The sequence below is a fragment of the Penaeus japonicus genome, unplaced genomic scaffold (assembly GCF_977035675.1).
Source record: "Penaeus japonicus unplaced genomic scaffold, GWHDUDI00000001_assembly GWHDUDI00000019, whole genome shotgun sequence".
Taxonomy (NCBI): domain Eukaryota; kingdom Metazoa; phylum Arthropoda; class Malacostraca; order Decapoda; family Penaeidae; genus Penaeus; species Penaeus japonicus.
The window spans coordinates 29,631,704-29,650,733 of NW_028234421.1; the positions used below are offsets into that span (position 1 = coordinate 29,631,704).

Below are 19,030 nucleotides of genomic sequence, written 5' to 3' on the forward strand. Positions count from 1 at the left end.
TTAAATGCGCCCAAACCTCTGATTTACGCCAGTAATCCCCGACGAATCACACGGAGCATTGCACCAACCCTTCCCCCCTCCTCTTCCTGAATGTCCGCCTTTCAGCGCCTCAAGTGGTCACTCTTCCAAATGGCGCATAATCCTGAGAGTGACGAGATCCCTCATAATGGCCGGCGTTTTGAAGAGCGGGACAGTAATTATTATGAATAGGGTCCTGAGAAGTTATGATCGTGAGTGTGCTTAGGTGTACATGGCGCCGCGCCGGTGTGTATCTTTGCCTCCATTCCGGACGCGAAAATCGAAAGCACCGTCTTGTTTAGAAGCAGGCGTTCAAAATAATCGAATCAAATAAAAAACACGTGTTGCTTCACCAAAAAGGGAAATTTTTACAGCGGCATTAGAATCTTTATGGAGGGAAACAGTCTAGATGATTGTGGAGGTTCTATATTTGGGCTGGCGATTTGGTTGGGGGGGAGGGGTGGCATGGGGACGGGAACGGCGGGGAGAGGGGTGGGCAGAAAGAGACTCGTCAAGTGAGTTACTCGGTAGAGATAAAAAGGGAGAGATTACTACCGTCTTGGAGATCTGACAAGATAGCCGATTCCTGCTTCACTTTTTGCTCGTGGATGCGGTAGAATCCTGACACGTGTTGTTTACTTGTCGCGGTGTTGACTGTTGACCGGTCATTCATGTCGATTGTATTATTTGCGTGTGGATATTACTTCCTTGTAAGTATTGAGCGACGGATAATGAATGCGCATCTCAGATAAATTGGTCGTAAAAAGGAAGCCACTAATAAGACGAGATTGAAAAGGCAGGGCGTTTAAGTGGAAAGTAAAGATGGTTTGGTCGAGAAAGGTTCGAGTAGGAGGAGGGGATTGTTGTGGCGAGTAAAGGTGAAGTTGTGCTTTTAATGAGTTTTATTATGAAAGGATTTGCCTTGTGCTCTTGAGGAAATTATTATTATAGTATGCACATCCTCTCCGCGACCCCTCACATGATATATAACACGGAACTTATTAGATTTAAAAATAAAAAAAATCTCTGAATTATTATTGTTATTAGTAACGACTTTCTAGTATTCCTAAAAATGCATGACATGGTATATATCAATATAGCCAAAGCAATCCAAGATTACTGACGGGTAGTGAGAGTGGAGTGTCAGAGTGATGCCGAGGAAGAGTGCGTGGTAATTGCCGCGGAGCCAACACCTGTGACCAAGCCCTCACACCTGTACACCGCGAGACACGAGCTTTGCCTTCTATGTAGTTAGACAAGTAGAGTACGTGTGGGCGGGGAAAGGGTTGTCCAACTAAGATTTCGTAATCTGGCGTTTATCCTTTTCGAAGAGAGAGTGAGAAGACGCGCAGTCGCTTCGTTCTCTCGTATCTTGATTATATTGACGTGATGTTGAACCCAGACTTTCTTCAGAATCACGGAGTTTCTCTCGTTTTTGGGGGAAAGTTAAATTAGATAACGCTTACTGGACTTTCAGAATTGTTTGTTTTGAAAGTGCGGTTTCCAGGCAGGTTGCAATGAGGGGGCGACCCGGTTAACTTGCTTTATGGCCACGTAGAGGACACCTGCATTGCTTCCTTCTGGGAATGTTCCTGACCTGGTGATTGCGTTTTCGTTTTAGGGAAGCTAAAGGAAATGCCGTAAAACACCGACAACGACCCGTGGCGAGAAGTTTAAGGTCAAGAGAACGAGCAAGGAGGAGGAAAAGGTGATGGGAGAGGGGCGTGAAGGGAGAAAAATGATGAATAAACGAAACAGTAGAAGTAGGAAACAACGATTTTATTTTATCTTATTCATATACCGTTAGAAACTGTTCAGCCATTTAACGGTGAACCGAGGACCCGTAGTTGGGCTGACCCGAAAACAAGCGTGATCTTATCGTTACGAGGAAGGAGTCGGCATATTGCATCTCTCTCTCTCTCTCTCTCTCTCTCTCTCTCTCTCTCTCTCTCTCTCTCTCTCTCTCTCTCTCTCTCTCTCTCTCTCTCTCTCTCTCTCTCTCTCTCTCTCTCTCTCTCTCTCTCTCTCTCTCTCTCTCTCAGATAAGGCAGATACAGTGATTCTCGTTACACATCCCAGTTACAGTGTGTCATAATAAAAATACCGTACAAAGATCCCTATAACGATAAGCAGGTAATGATTCCGAACAGATGGGCGAAGGGCGGGAGACCGGGAGACACTGTGCCCGGGTACCAGTGCCAGGCCGTTAAAGATGCGGGCCAGCCATAAACGACGCTTCAGGATCCATAAAACCCCCACCCAGGCACACTGGTCGAAGGAGAGAGGCAGGGGTGTCACAGGAAAGGAACGGGAGGCGGGGATATGAGGAGAAAAGGGCGCAAAGAGAGAGGTAAAATGAAAGAAAGAAAGAAAAAAGAAAGGGATGTGAGTGAGTGAGGGTAGATATGTGTGTGTGTGTGTGTGTGTGTGTGTGAGAGAGAGAGAGAGAGAGAGAGAGAGAGAGAGAGAGAGAGAGAGAGAGAAACTTGTAAGAGTGTGTGTCATTGGTAATTGTGAATAACGTGCAACCATGTCTGCCTCCCTCCCAGTGTGTGTATGTCCCTTTTGTCCCTCTCTCTACAGGACGGGAAGGTTTTATTGGATACTCAGGTTATTGCCCGTTTGCCCTCTGCTCTGAATTTTGGGTTGAGTGTGAGCTTGCCTTGAGTGATTTTTTTCTGGTTTTCGATTTTGGTGTGGTTTTGCGTGATTCTCCCTCTTACCATGGGGCTTTTTTTACCTTCTCTTTGAGTGGATGATATATATATATGTATGTGTGTGTGTATGTATACATAAATCTATCTATATATAATATGATATGATATGATATGATATGATATGATGTGATATATAATTTTCAGACCAACCTCGCTTCATTTTACTGTACTATACACAGTGAACTTTGTACCACGCATAAAATTTAGATATTATCACCTACATTTGCATTGATGCAGACTGTTCAGAATGGACCCAACCCATGTTTAGCCAACTTCAGTTTTCAGTAAATCCATTACAGGCGAGAGAGAGGTGGTCGAGAGAGCAGCAAAGAGGCCAGATAAAAATCGTTGCCACTCATACTGGGGTTTTTACGAGCAGCAAACTTTCAAGTACTGTGACTAGGAGGTCCGGCCAGGGCGAGGTTTAGCTGGCTCTTGCTTGACCATAAAGCTTTCTAAACTTGTAAGGGACAACCTGCCTGATCGATCGAGAGGGGGTGGCATTTGGCTAGGGATTAGGTGGGGGTTGGGGGTTCTGATTAGACTGGCAGGACGATATATTGATGGATTTCGATGCTGGAGACACGCAGCTGATTGGTACTTAGACTTCGGGTGTGATTGGAGGTCATGATGGTTGGTGTTGCGTTTGTTGCATTGTTGTTGTTATTTCTTGCATTTTCATGCGTTTAGCTGCTGCTCGGTCCCGTGTTTCGAAAGGGAAATGAGTTAGTAAAGTTTTACTTTCCTCTCTGTTTATTTCCCCTTCGTTTAAAAGTTCTGGTTCCTATGAGAAGTGCGACGCACCATATCACCGCTGCGCACTATAAGCACTTCTCAAATCATTTTTCACGAAGGCTGTGACATGTGTTTACTCAGGAGTTGATGGGAGAGAGAGCGAGAGACAGACACACAGACACACAGACAGACAGACAGACAGACAGACAGACAGACAGACAGACATAAATAGGAGAAGAAGAGAGGGAGGAAAGGGGTGTCGTTGCGTCCGTCCACAAGGGAGTATACATCAAGATCGAGTGAATGGAGGACGAGAGGGCGTGTGGGCGTAAGAGTCGTGTTAGGGTGGGGAGAGTATGGGCGCGCGAGTGGGCGGTTGGAGGGCTGGGCGAGGGCGCGGGGCAGAGCGCAGTGGGCGGCAGTAAATGTCATGAAGCCTTGTTACATGCCGCGACAAGTAAGGTGAGATCAGAGCTACGTCATTGCTGCGCCCGGAGACGAAGGGGAAGGGGAAGGGGAGGGGAAGGAGAAGGGGAAGGGGAGGGGGAGGGGGAAGGGGAGGAGGAAAGGGTCTTCGTCTTGAGGAGAGGGAGTAAGGGGCGAGGATGATAAGTGCGCGGAAAGGGAAATTGAGGTTAGAATGGGAAGGAAAGCCAGGGAATGAAGGAAACCGGATCACAGTGCAGGTAAAGGCGGACGAATAGAAGAGAGAGGAGGAAGGGCGAGAAAAGGAGAAGGCAAGAAAAAGAGAAAAGCAAGATACTCGTTGTATGGAGAAGATGATAGGATCACGAAGGGTAGGAAATGGAACGGAGATGGAGGAGGAGGAGGAGGAGGAGGATGGGTGTGACGGCGCAACTGGTCGGGATGCAGTATGTCGGTGTCAACATCCCAGCTTAACGAGGAAAATCTCGTCCTGAGAACCTGTTCTCGTCGTCGTCTTCCAGTTGCCGCTTTTTCTCTTGGAGATATCTAGATCTTTCTCTGTCCCTCTTTACTCGTCTCGGTCGCTTCCCTCTTTCTCTACCTGCTTTAAACCGGTAAATATTCATGGAGAAAAAATGGATAGAAGCATGAAGAGTGGAAAAATAGAATGTCCAAAACGGGAGTGTAGTAAAGTTTACATCATGGCCCACTAAGACACAAAGAAAGTTCATTGTGTGCCCCACTTGCGTCCGGGAATATCTGCACACGCTCTTCAAGGGTCTTGAAAGCCATGTCATTTACTTAGGCTCGGATACATTAGGTGTATGCGCGCTAAGTTGACATGGAGCGGTAGTCTGATACATGCGCGAGGAGCGTCGGCGAGGGCGCTGCAAAGGTTTACACGTGGCTCGAGTATACTAGATATTGCGAGTAGTAAACCGCCAAAGAATGGTTTGTTTGTGCAAGCCTCTGACGGCCCATCCCCCTATAACCTCCCCTCTCCCCCCTCTCCCCCCGACCCGTGACTGGATACCTCTGCCATGGCACCGACACTCCCTCCGTGTTAACCCTGTCTGCTTTATTTAGAGGGAGGGAGGGAGCACTTACACCCGCGTTTATGGGCGGTATCTTTAGTGCGTTGGATTCTCTCTCGAAGGAGGCTTGCTTGGAAAGACCGAGATTGCTTGTTTTCTTGTCTGGTTGAGGCGCGTGTAGAAAGGCCTGCGATCTGCGTGAATGGCAGATTGGTTTTGTTGTCTTTGTTTTTTGTCGATTGAGTGGAACAAGTCGAGACACATGATGATTTTTTTGGATCCCAGGTATTTACATGAAGAAACAATGAAACCCAAAATTAGAAACGATCTATTCGAATCTATATCACAAGCTTTGTTTTCCTGTTGAATCACCGGTGAACAAATAGTATATTCAAGTACCATTAGCGATTCATCATAGTATTACTCACAGGGGGAACAAGAGGAGCCCTTGAGTCTGGCAGATCAGTAAACAATAACACAAGCCTCGCGTTTACCAGTGCAATGCCCAGGCCACGTGACGTCATCGGCGTTAAGAAATGTTCATTGTTTATAAAGGCGATCATCAACCCTCTTAAGAAGCAGCCACACACACAGCTCGTGCTCAACCGCTTCATCACGGGCGTGTGGCGGCGATACGGGAAAGGAAGGCAACGGTAAGCCACAAGGAATAAGATAGTTTGCCCTTTGTGAATGAAAATGGGCAGCTCCTAGCAATGGCTCGGTTGCGAGGTAATAGGTGTCATTAAGCTGAGAGGCAATGTTATCTTTTAAGTATTGTTATAAATTGAAGCGGGTTACCTGTGGATGCGCTGTTGATGAAGAGAGGTGAATATTACCCAAGGTATGGGAGGTGGTATGGTCTGGGTGTCATCTATTTCTTGCGAGTTTTTTTTTGGGGGGGTGACAAATGTTGGGATATGGTAATTGCGGAATACAGGTAGCTGGTGTCCTGCTGGGGTGGCAACAGGGGCCGAAGTTCTGTTGGGAGATGGTTGACAGTGTCGGTGGGAGGGACACAATACCGGCGTGTCTCCACAAATGGACTGGACTGTAAAGCAGTGGGCGGCGAGGCCAACCCACCCCGGCGCGGGTCCTGGCGGTGACCGGATTCATGCCCGCCTTCCCCTCCCACACGCACGCATACTCACTCAAAAGGGCACACGCAGGTACAATCGTACACCCATACACCAACACCTGTACGCACGCACACGCCAATACACTCACAATACCGGTATGTCTACACATACAGACAGACAGACACACACTCATTACACTTATAAACACACACACACACACACACACACACACACACACACACACACACACACACACATATATATATATATATATATATATATATATATATATATATATATACACACACACACACATATATATATACACACAAGCACACAAATAGTGAGACACACAAACAGACATACACGCCCCCTCACGCCCATGCCAGCCGCCCACTGGCTCGCCGCAAGTTCCACACCCACGTCCCCTCCCACACGCGCGCCCCCACACCTGTCCTCTCGCTCACCTGAGGACTTCCACTTTCTTCTCCATTTTTGAAAAACTTTTAACCACATCTTATCACGATCCTCGCTCCTTTCGTCATATATCCCCCATTGTCTCGAATGACGACCTTAAAGGTAGCAAGTAGGATCAGCTCTATGTGTGCTCTTTTGTGGTCGAATTATTTGCTCTCACTCAAGGTATATTAGGCAAATGGTGTCTGAGGCGGGGGGGGGGGGGGGGGGGGGGGGCAGCGTGTGTGTGTGTGTGGTGTGTGTACGTGTGTATGAGTGTGTATGCGAGTAGAGAGAGTCAGAGACGGATACTTGATCTCGACGGGGCAGCGTGGCCAGGTCGGGGTCAGTTACCGGTGTTTGTGGAGGTGTTGGTGCAGCCGCGCAGTGGTCGGGACGGCCCCATCCTGCACAGTGTGTCCCGGGTCCTCCTCGGCGGTGCTTGTGTGTTGTGCTCCTCGGTCCTCGGCCCTCGGTCCTCGGTCCCCGGTCCTTTCAGTGCCTTGTGTCTGTCTCCTCGCCTGAGTTGTGGCACTTCGGTTTGTGGTGCCTGGCTGGCGACCGTGTGCACCGCATGTGAATCGGATCGCATGCAGGCTCACCACTCTGTATTTGTTGAGCAAATAAAGCTTTGATAAAAGACATGTTAATGACGAAATATGATTCTAGTCATTAGTAAAGACATTTTCGTATTACTATCTCCAGCTTAGTGTGTTTTAGAAATCTAGATCATTTAGAGGTGATCTAGACGTGCTTGCGTTTGTCTAGGCCTATCACTTATCTTGTATGAAAGTGATTAGAACTTCTCGTGGACATCGTGTCGCATCTTTACTGTTAATCAGATCTAAATCTCAAGCTTTGTGGTTTTGCAGAGATACAGTAATGTCATAAAACAAAACTGGGTGCAAAAAAACGTACTAAAATTAGATTTCGAGAGAAGGAGAGATCGTGCGTGTGAATCTGAAGCCGGTGGCCTCAGGTGGAGTGGAGTCCGAGCACCATGGCGTTGCGAAGTTCGTGGATGCCAGGGCTTAAGAACAGCAGAGGTAAGTGGCTTATTGCCGGATATCGAGTCCCGTCTTACCTTGTGTTATCCAGAATGTGATGAAAAGCTTATTGACTGCTGTTGGGAATTCGTTGCTTCGACAGTGCTCCGTGTTGGTTCATATAATGCCAATTAGAAGTGCTGGTAATGGAAGACCTGATACAGTTCATGACCGCAGGACGGCGAGTTGGTTCTCCTGTTACGTTCTGGTGTAACCTAGCCCTGCCCGCATGCAAACAGAGGAAATCTCGAGTTCATTTATCGAACAGTTGCATTGGTCGAGCAACATGGACTCGCTGGCGCCCTCGGGAGCTGTAAAAACTGGAATCCTTCTTGTGGCGAAATCCAGGCAGCGGGGAGTCCATGGGGTTGGGGGTCCGGGGGTAGGGGGGCGGTGGGGGTTACGAGGTGGAAGATAGTTTGCGGTTTGATCAGAGATGTTGGATCACCTGGGAAAGCTAGTGGCATTTCTCAGTGCTTGACATTATAAGATGACAACGTGAACAGACGAGGATTATCAGCTCAGTGGTGTCGGGGAAAAATGCTATTTTAAAAATATAAACGGATGTCAATTTTGATTATATTTTTTTCTTAAAGTGTGTCGTAATAGTAAGTTTCATTTGATAGAGAGAAAGCAAAGACGTGATTCATTACTGGCGACATATAAGGTCACAGCCAATTAATGGAAAGATCATATTTTAATTACCTTACACCTGACAATGACAAGGTCACTGTATTGACTTGGGAGAGACTGGCACAAGGCTCTATACACCCCGGAATGATTTATTACAGATAGAACGTAACAATAGATTTAGATTGGTTGTCATTATATCATCCAGAGAAGCACATATAGACACATTATGTATTTTTTTCAGCCGCCAGTAAAAATAGAGAGAAGTAAAGATAGGCAGTTTGTCGTTGTCGATAAGAAAAGTAAGAGGGCATCTCACAACAAGCGGTGCGAAGGGATTCCCGTGTGATGTGACAAACGCTCTATTTTCTCTGTGATGAAATGTTGTGATGTTTGTTGTTGTTGTTGTTGTTATAGTTATTGCTTATTCTAGGTGGCACTTAGCGCGTTGTGCGAGAGATGTGAATATTTTTGTTGTGCCGAGTCATGGAAGCTGTAGAAGGGGATTGGCAGAGACAGGGAAGGGAGGGGGGAGGGGAGGGGAGAGGAGGAGAGTTGAGTTGAGTTCGATGTGTAATATATTTTTTTATTTGTTATTATGAAACCAAACGGAGAAGGAGGGATGGGGTTAATTTGATGTCTGATATATTGGGTTGATTTTATGATCTGTGATTGATGGTGTTATCGTGAGGGACCGGAACTTGTCTCCAAATTGCATGGTTCTCTGGTTTGTTAAAAAGATCATTCAGTACGTGAATCGTATATCTTTGAAGCGTGAGGTAGTCAAATAGTCTATTATCCCGCTTCCTCTTCACCCCCCCCCCCGTCTCTTTCCCCAAACCCCCTTCCCACCAACCTCCCTTTCCCGTCTCCTCCCCCCCTTCCTCCAAAAAAGATTATCATGATAACGAACGTAGTGTAACCGCAACCTCCTTTTTAATGAGGTAATCAATCTCAGAACCTTTAGCATGATGTAATATCTGCACGGCCATGCTGTTGTTGCTGTTGCCAATTGATCGGCGAACTTTCACTACCACTTGGCAACTACCCCTCGAGGGGATATACCCAGTCACCCGGTAGTTTCTCCCAGCCCCCCCCCCCCTCCCTCACCACTGCCTTCTCTCCCCACTTCACCCATTCTCCTGCCACTCCCCACTTTTACCCCTCCTCCCGTCCCTCCCCTCTTTTACCCCTCCTCCCGTCCCTCCCCTCTTTTACCTCTCCTCCCGTCCCTCCCCTCTTTTACCCCTCTTCCCGTCTCTCCCCACTTCACCCCAACCTCTCCCAGGTTCTCGGTTTTATTGCCTCACCCTTTTTTTCAGTGTAATTCTATTTTCCCGGCGGCGATAACGATGCTCTCAAACATCAATTGACTTTCCGTTCTCCTGCTTGCGCGATTCGTGGTTCTCACGGGGGACTGTTTTCTGCAACGTGTGGTTAGTGGTGGTGTGAGTTTTGTTTGGTAGTCCAAGAATGGTCGTGTGGTTTGTCGTGGTTTGCGATGGCGTTGGAGTCTCTTCCCTTAATCAGTTGTGTCATCAGAAAGTGGGAAAAAAACATCTGGGTCATATATACATTGCTTTTATTAAGGACATGCATTCACTCCACATGTAGATCAAGCCAGTCGTACTTGGTTGTATTTGGAAAGCAGGATTGTTTATTTGAAATGAAGGCTGTCAGAGAGGAATGTTAAGAACAAACTACTTGATTCATTATGCGTGCGTTAGGTCGACGTCATTCTGATCTCCGAAGGCAAATAGTGTAACGGTTGGGTTTCAGTGCTCGTGTGTGACATGGCGCATCTGTTTCTTGAATTTTCTATCCCCTTCAATTCATCCATATTTATTTTGTCGATTCTTTTTCGGATATCCAAGAAACATTTTTATCCAAGTTCTTGAATGATAGGTAATCAGTGTTTAGATCCTATTCTTTCTTAAATGTGTAATGGATTTTATCCATAACTTTAAGTCCTTGGAAAATACCAGTATTAACCAGTACATTCAGTCCTGCTGGATCATCCACCATGACGCCTCCACCCAATCCACCCTTCCCAAACCTCCCCACCTGCCATCCTAATCTGTCAAGTGTTGTTTACCTCTCGAGCGGGGAGGGAGAACCGCGATTGTCAAATTCATTTTCGCATCTTACTTTCCTCTCGTCTCCCCGCTGGCTTTCGCAATTAGCTCGACTGTGTGTATGTGGGGAGGGGGGTGTCAGTGAATGAGTAAGTGATTTAGTTGAGCGAGTGAGTATTTGAGTGGGTGAGTGAGTAAGAGAGAGAGAGAGAGAATGAGAATGAGAACTGATTAACTGAGAGACAGAGAGGTGAGAGGAAGTAAATGTTCGGGTCTTTCACTGATGCCTTTTAGTGGTGGGTGTCGAGAATTGTTCCTTGATGGTATTTGTGGTGGCTCGTTCGGCCTGTTTTAATTTGTGTGCTTATGTAAGCTGTATTTTCTTTATCTTGTGATGTCCTTAATTGGTTTTATTATTCGTGTCGGTAAACAAAAAAGTCTTGGGAGTGCGTGCGTGAGTAGCTATGCGTGATTCCAGCCGTTCGTTTTTTTGTGCTTGAATTATTTCGCAAGGATTTTCAAAGACATCCACAACCGTGGATATAGCAAATAGTTACAAATGGAAACCAAAGTAAAATGGAAATATCCACTCACTCACTCACTCACTCACTCACTCACTCACTCACTCACTTACTCACTTACTCCCACTTGAGCACCAAAGAATCACGTAGGATCACCACCCTGTGTAAACTGTTACGAGGATTCCTCTAGGAGCAAGAAAAACGGGGCATGTGTGCAACCCGATAGTCCTTTTGAGAGAAAAAGGTCCCGTGACAAGGGTGGTGTGAATGTTGGCTCCCCATCCGTCACTCTGGTCGTCGAGGGTGGCAGTGGAGCGTCATTGTACGAGGGTGTGGGGGGTGAGGGGTTTGGGAAAGGGGGAGGGGGAGGAGGAGGGGGTGAGAGGTTTGGGACAGGGGTATGGGGAGGGGGTGAGAGATTTGGCAGAGGGAGGGAGGGAGGGAGGGAGTGAGGCTGTCTTGACTAGTTTAAGTGGCTTTAGTATACATAACCTTAATGAATGTCCAGCCATCCATCACGTGGTGTTTTGGGGGGTTGCATTCGAGAGAAAAGCATCGGACTGGAGGTTTCGTGTTTGAGGAAATTTGGAGGATTTGATTCGGCGTTTATTTGGTTTTCCTTCTTTTAGGTCAGGGATAGTGGGCTGAGTGAAAGGAGTGGAGAAACAAGGAAAAAAAGAGAAGGATAGAGAAATAAGATAAGATAGAAGAGAGGAAAAGATTAAATAAAATGAGTAGAAATAGAAGAAAAGAGAAACTGGAAGATAAAAAGGTAGAGAAGAAAAGAAAAAAGAAAATGAAAGAAAAGGAAATGTTCATCTTTAAGAACACCATAAACGAAAGGGGTGACTTGTTTATGTATGTACTCCCACCCCGTGCATTTACAAGTGAAATGCGTTTAGGCGCGTGTGTATAAGGCCAGATGAGCGGTTCCAGGGAGGTCAGGCCGGGATACATCATTATCATAATTAAGTTCCCTAATGAATAGTATTATCGCGTAACCTATAGCTCGCCTTGTGTTCGAGGGGGGGGGGTCAGAAGGCAAAGGAATGTCTATAGAAAGGAATGATAAAGAAAGAATGAAAGAAACAATACGAGTAGAAACGAGTGGAAGATTGTTCCCACGGCCGATAAGACGCCCTGCCTGGGCCCTGCCGACGAGAAATATCGCCGTCAATAAGTCTCTGCGTCGAGGGTTGTCATCGCTCGGGTAGTACAGTCGGATGTTGTGTGGTGGGGCCTCGTGGCGGAAGAGCTGGCTTGTGCCGTGTTTCTCTCTCTCTCTCTCTCTCTCTCTCTCTCTCTCTCTCTCTCTCTCTCTCTCTCTCTCGCTCTCGCTCTCGCTCTCGCTCTCGCTCTCGCTCTCGCTCTCGCTCTCGCTCTCGCTCTCGCTCTCGCTCTCGCTCTCGCTCTCGCTCTCGCTCTCGCTCTCTCTCTCTCGCTCTCTCTCTCTCTCGCTCTCTCTCTCTATCTGTCTATTTGTGTGTGTGTGTTTTTGTTTGTGCGTGTTACTTGTTGTTTTGTGTGTTTTTGTTCATATGAATTTCAAATAAATGAGGTAAGGTATGGAACTAAAGATTTTTGGACCGCCAGAACCATGGCTTCACGAGAAACTCTATATGACCTATGGATTAAACAGACGTTGACTATTTTTTATCAGTCCTTTTTCTATGTTGACCTATGACATAATAGGCGTTTATGGCCTTTCACGACATCACTAACAGGCCATTGTTCAGAGGCTGACCTAATTGACTCGTGTGTATAATAGATTTTATTACCTGTGATTATATTCTTGTAAGGAGATGCCCATAAAAACGTTAATAATGCCAAAGACATTATATATGTTTTTCTACTGTCTTCGGTCATCGGTGTTACCAGTCGTATATTAGAAGGACGAGTCACACCATCTTGCAATATAATGTTGTTTAGGGAGTCAGAAAGGTCATGAAAAATTGGCATACGATCCTGGCAGGCCTTTCTCTCCCACGATAGGATCTTGTTCTGTTACTCAACTCCTAACTATTAAGAGATTCTGAAGTTAAATTTTAAAGAGATGAATAGTTATTAACGATCTTTTCTCCATCTCTTTCTCCCCACAGACGAGAGAGACGCCATCCAGAAGAAGACGTTTACGAAATGGGTGAACAAACACTTAAAAAAGGTAAGTGCAGATCAGCTGATGCGTTGCCCCGGCTGCGTGAATCCCGAATCGGATTAGCCGTTCGCTCTTTGTGCAGCGAGATAAATATAGAGCCCGGAAATAGCGGCGGGACGGGACGGTGAGCTTACTGAGCTCCAGGGGCGAGGGACATGGATTGCAGGCAGAGGGTTTCTTCTCTTACTTCCTCTCTTTTTTATGATTATTTTAGTTGCTGCGATTGCTATTTTCCTCCCTTTATTTTCATTTTTTTAAGAACTTCATTATGGATATGTTAATGAATTCTCTCCTTCTCCACCTCCTCTTCCTTTCCTCCCCCTCTTCATTCTAAATATTGATTTGCAATACATGTTGTCCTCCGAACACTTAATTCAAAGCTCAAGAGTTCAAAAAGAGGAAACTGTGGCTCGGATTGAGCCATCACCCGCTAGTGCCAAAACGCTTATAGTGGAATCGTGGACTAAAAATCCCTAGGATTAATTGGATATCGAAAAAGTAAAGTGCGACCGGCAGTGGGGAGGAACGGGGGAGGGGATGGGGAGGCTCGTAGAGTTGAGTTTCCGCTGTAAAAAGAGTGCCACGTCGACCCTTACGGCCGACCGCTCTCGGGTCAGGTGTGGAAGAGGGAGGGGTGGACCTCGGGATGGGGGGGGGGAGGGTTAGGGATTCTTGCCTTACATCACTGGCTATTTGCGGACGGTTCGTGTTGTCGTCAGCCGGGGGACAAATAGCCGTGAGATAGTGACATCTTTTCCGACGCGAGGAGGAGCGGTTTGACAGTCCCGTTAAGCGGGGGATGCGCACCGGAGGGGGGGGGGGGGAGGGGGGGGGGGGGGGGGGGGGGGAGGGGGGGGGAGGGGGGGGGGGGGGAGGGAGGGAGGGGAGGGGGAGGAAGGGGAGGAGGAGGAGAGAGAGGAGGGGGAGGGGGGAGGAGGAGGGAGGGAGGGAGGGTGGGTGGGTGGGTGGGTGGGTACCGAAGAGAGAGGGGGAGAGGTACTAGAAAATTATATAAAAATGGGTGGAGGAGGAAGAAGAAGAAGGTCGGAGAGGATGAGTGTAAGAGAGCAGGGGAAGAGAAAGTAAGAGAGGGAGGAGCCGGTAAAGGATGACGTGCATTTGTGAAGAAGAGGAGGCTAGGAGAAAGGGAGGAGGAGGAGGAGGAGGAGGAGGAGGAGGAGGAGGAGGAGGAGGAGGAGGAGGAGGAGGAGGAGACCCGAGTCAGAGCCTGCACTTGTGACCTGCACGACCGTCTTGCCGGGAGATTTATGTTTGTCAATCTTAGCGAAAGGTCAGAGGTCGGTGGTCCTGCTTAGCGAGTTGATGGAGATCCTTGCTAAGTGCTCCTCATCGCGGGGGAAGTAATTGTTGATATCTGATATCCATGGCTGTCATCCTAGGAAGCTCATAGATCAGGGGCAATCAGCTCTCCATTGCTCGATGTAGATCTCTATTAGAGCTTGGGTAATATTGGCCGGGCTCTCTCTCTCTCTCTCTCTCTCTCTCTCTCTCTCTCTCTCTCTCTCTCTCTCTCTCTCTCTCTCTCTCTCTCTCTCTCTCTCTCTCTCTCTCTCTCTCTCTCTCTCTCTCTCTCCTCTCTATTCTATATATATATATCTCTATAATATATATACATACAGTCTGTATATATATATTATATATATTATATATATATATATTATATATTTATATATATATATATATATATATATATACTCTATGTGTGTTTCTCTGTGTGTTTTAATATGTATATATGTATATATATATATATATATATCCATCCATCCATCCATCCATCCTATTTCTTTCCTCTGTTCTCTCACTGTAACTTTTCTTACCTGCTTTCCTTCTTCCCCCTCTCGCTCCCCTCCTCTCCATTCTTTCCTTTCCCTTCTTAATCTCCCTCCCACCACACTCTCCTCCTCTCCCGAGATGCTGGAAAGGGAACCCGCCCATGCCATAGACCTCGTCACGCCCCCGTTACCTGGTGCGTGAGGCCTTGTAATGAATTTCTCGCCCTGTCTCCTCTTCTAACATATCGGAATTGATCAAGTGTGAGCGTGGGCGAGCCTATAGCATGGGTACTGTTCAAACCTTGTACGTGGGCGGGTCCCGCTGTGGGCGAAGCGAGGGAGGTTGTTTTTATTATGTAAATGAGGATTATATTCGGTTCGTTTGTTATGTGTAATGGGATCATCATTATATTTTTATAATGTCACTTTTTTGACTCGACGGTCGTCCCCACGTCATTTTATTATCTCCGTTGGTTCTCCGAAGACGCGGGTTCGAAGAAGCGGCCCGGCCGGTGATGGCCCGCGCCGAATATAGAGCCTCGTCAGGGAGGTTGCCCCGTCTTGCCTCACATCCTCCTCGGTGTGGTCAGCTGATGACGCAAAACGACCGCCGAGTTTGTTTACATTAGTGTTGAGTTGCGAGCGACTTCTCTCGAGGAGATGGCGCGGGGACCGTCTCGGTCAGGTCGCTGAATCATTGTCCTCCGTCACGTCACAACACTTGCGTCTGAGCATGACAGGTCTCGTGTCGCGGACTGATTCCTGGGCGAGCGGGATGCGTGCGTGTGGATGCTTTAAATGGGCATTATTGCGCTCGTTGAACTGTCTGAATTTTTTACTTTATTGTCGTCGTGTTTGCTTAACTGCTTCGACTTGTGTTATCAGATGTGCTTAACTGCCTCGACCTTTTTTGCAGTTTAAGACCATTATACGTCTTTAAGATTTACAGATGGTTTGAATGTTCGGTGTCAGCTGTCATGAAACGATCAGCATACTAATCGGTGACATCAGTTGCAGTGACATGTGCAACAGTAGCAGCAATGGTGCAACGGCACAGGCTGCAAATGGTATGAAAGTACTTCGGTTGCTCAGCACTTATCACGATATTTATGCATCATCAATCGTGCTGGCTGTTCGTTGCTTCGCTCAGCACCCCTAAGCAAAGCTGCTGTTGCCCTTGCTGTTTCCTTTCTGGGAGAACGGTTCTGGACTGTCAAGAGATGCTCGACTTACGAAGTAAACAGACTTAACGTCTTAATGATTGTTGAAGCTAATGATCAGCATCGCCTCATTACATGCCGTTGCATAAGCCGGGAAAGAGATAAGATGTATGATGGAGAAGGAAAGACTGTTTCCTTACTTATATTTTATTACTTATGTTTGATACTAAATTGAAATACCATTTTGATATAAGGGAGTGTTAGAATAAAGATGGCGGTCATGTTGTCAGAGATGGCGTGTTAGTCGCCGTCGCAAGACACGGTTAGCGATGCGCGAATGTGACCGCGCGAAAGGATTGCTCGTTTTTGTCTTGAGAGGAAATGTCTGGGTTTCCTCTCATGTGGACTGAAGGGGGCGAGACGAGACGAGGGGAAGGACAGAGGGGAGAAAGTTGTGTCACCACCTAATTGGCGACGCCGTGTTTATATCCTGTAGGAGGGTGGTGACGTCACCCCGTCTGGGGTTTAGGTTAGCGTCTGACGGTTGGCGGACCAGCTAGGAAGGGGAGGGGAAGGGGGGAGGGCGTTAGGATTGAGATTCAACCCCTCCGTAAATATCGCGGTGTGTTCATAGGGATTTATAGAGTAAATACTTCAATAAATTCAACAGTGACATTAAGCCTTTCTTATTTTTCGAAGCAATGAAGTCTAAGCGGAGATCGCGTCACATGCGCTCTCGCGAGGCGCTTAATGCTCGTCACATTCGTGCATTGTTGCTTGCATGCAAAAATGCAGTCGGGCTAAAAGTCAGAGGTTATAAGCAGAGGCTGGTTACGGATGGAAAGGGACAGAGTTGTGAAAAGCTGCCTCTACCGCAATGCAACAACTGGAGGTTGATGTGGCGACATTTATAACGCGCGGCGAGGGGTGGCGAGAGGGCGTAGTGACAGCAGGTGACGACGGGAGGAAGATGGCCTGAGGGGGTAGGGTGGGTGGGGAGAATGGGTGGGTCAGGTAGGGAGGGACGGAGAAGGGAGAGGATTCAGGGAGGGGAGAGTTGAGGGAGAGGAAGGGAGTCTTGGGAGGAAGAGAAGTGGGAGAGCAGTCTTGATGCAGGATGAGGGGATATGATTGTGAGGAATGAAATAAAGAGGGATGGGTGCCTGAGGGGAGGGGAAAGGAGAGGTGTTGAAGGTGTGAAGGAGATGGCAGGATGGCGAGGAAGGGGAGGGGGGGGGGGGGCACAGGTCTTGGGTGCGGAGGGGTCAAGCCAATGCTCCTGCTATATTTGGTTGGGAGTCGCCAGCTCTGGTTTTCCATTCCAATCTGCATCCTCGCCCCACCCCCCTCAACCCGACTCCTCCCCTCACTTCAGCCCCCACCTCCGTCTCTCAATCATCGATGTCTTGTAGTCTTTCTGTCCTCCATCGCACATCATCTCTTCTCATCTCTCCCTCTTCCACAGAAACCAGTTAACCAAGTCTCTCTCTGACATAATCACTCTATCACTATTACGCCACAAAACCTCATACTTTTAAACCAGTATCCTTTTTCCTACCATGCAATCCTTCTGCCTCCCCTCTGGCGTCGCCCTCTCCCTCCCCCTCCCCCTCCCCACCCCTCTCCACGCACCCACACCCAACAGCGTAACATGCACGTATGTAATTAATTAAGGGGAGCTGGCGCCGGCTACCGCTTCCTAGAGTCACGTAGGTCCTCGGATGATGATTACTCTTCTTCTGTGATTACGTGTCACATCAGTCTGTCATTTACGTTAATTTGGAAGGATGGCGTCTTAATTACTGTTCAGCGACTTTTTCTCCTTTTTTACTGATGACAGGTTAGTCACTGTTTACACAAACGAGAGGGACTGTTCACTGCATTAGTACTGTTGTTGTTGGTCCCCCATGACTAACAGATGTGGGGAGCTGTTTGTGCAGGAGCTTTTCGTGTCGGGTTTTATGTGTGATACAATGTGAATGATAAAGGCTGGATGAAGCGAGTGAGAGGGGTTGATTGGACGAGCAACAGAAATAAGTGGACAAAAGAAAAGAAGGAGAGCTTTAAAGAAGGATGAGGTTTAAAAGAGCGATAGAGGGAGAGGGGAGAAAGGGGGTGTCATGAGTAGGGAGGGGGCGTGGTTGGAGAGCCTTCATGACAGGCAGCTAAGATGACAAGATGGATGACTCGTGATAGTCACATTAAATCATCCCTGGAGATCGCGGGACACGGCTCTGCTGCCTGCTCTATTGTGTCGAGCCTTGGATTAGCATTTCTCATATTTTGCTGTGGTTTTTGTAGGCGTTAAAGTGCGTTGAAGAGGGATTATTACCAAAGACCACCGCGTGTGTTCTAGTAAGACCCGACGGTTCTCTTTTGGCTCTCTGATGGAGAAGGCAGTTTAGGAAATGCAAACTGTTTGCTCAGCATTTTTATGCCAGTACCATGGATTAGTGAAATACGATCTCATAAGATGTCATAGATGATATTTATTAAGGCAAAGGGAAAGCAGTCCCTCTTCTCCCCCTCTCGCGACATCATCGTCGGTCGTGTGGCCGCGTGGAGTCGGGCAGCTGCTGTTGTTGTGACACGGGCTGCCACAGGGAGGAAAGACGAGGAGTACAAGATATCGTAGGAGCCAGCAGTAAGTCCTTGTGAAACACGTGTTTGCTGTGACGGCATCGTGCAAGCCGACCCGCACGCCCGTCACTCGAGAGCCTCCTCGACACCCTAGCCAGCATCTTAGGGTGACTCGGAGGATCTTGCGCACACACACCCGAGACTCGAACGCTCGCCCTCGACACTGTATCATTTACGGCCGATCCTCGCCCGACCGATGGGGGAGGGGGGGGGGGGCTAGTGTTACTAACCGTCGCCTAATTTACGCGTTGGCGGAGGAGGCTTTGGCGTAATCTGAGATATGGAGGGGCTGTTGTGGGAACTCTGGCACGTCCGGAGGGGGGAGGGGGAGGGAAGGAGAGGTAGGGCGGAAGGGGTCGGATGGGACTAGTAGAGGAGAGGGAGGGCAGGGAGGAGTGGAGGGGAAAAGAGGGCCAGGGTGGGGAATTGGAGAGAGGGGGCGAGGTGAGGTGGAGGGGAGAAGGAGGTTGAGGAGGGATGTAGGGGAGAGGGAGGGTGAGGAGCGATGGAGGGGAGAGGGAGGGTGAGGAGGGGGTGGGCGAGGAGAG

The 19,030-nt window shown here is 47.9% G+C and overlaps 1 protein-coding gene across 48 annotated transcripts in view; it reads left to right on the top strand.

Moving 5' to 3' along the window:
* Positions 1-19,030, top strand: part of shot (dystonin-like protein short stop) — a 422,952-nt gene that overhangs the window by 234,551 nt on the left and 169,371 nt on the right. For 47 of the 48 annotated variants that reach the window (XM_086547666.1, XM_086547670.1, XM_086547661.1 and 44 more), the window contains exon 2: positions 12,834-12,895. In XM_086547666.1, the coding sequence (XP_086403792.1) occupies positions 12,834-12,895 (62 nt within the window). Of the gene's footprint in view, positions 1-7,375; positions 7,509-12,833; positions 12,896-19,030 lie in introns of those variants that run through there. The other variant, XM_086547671.1, reaches the window with a different exon arrangement.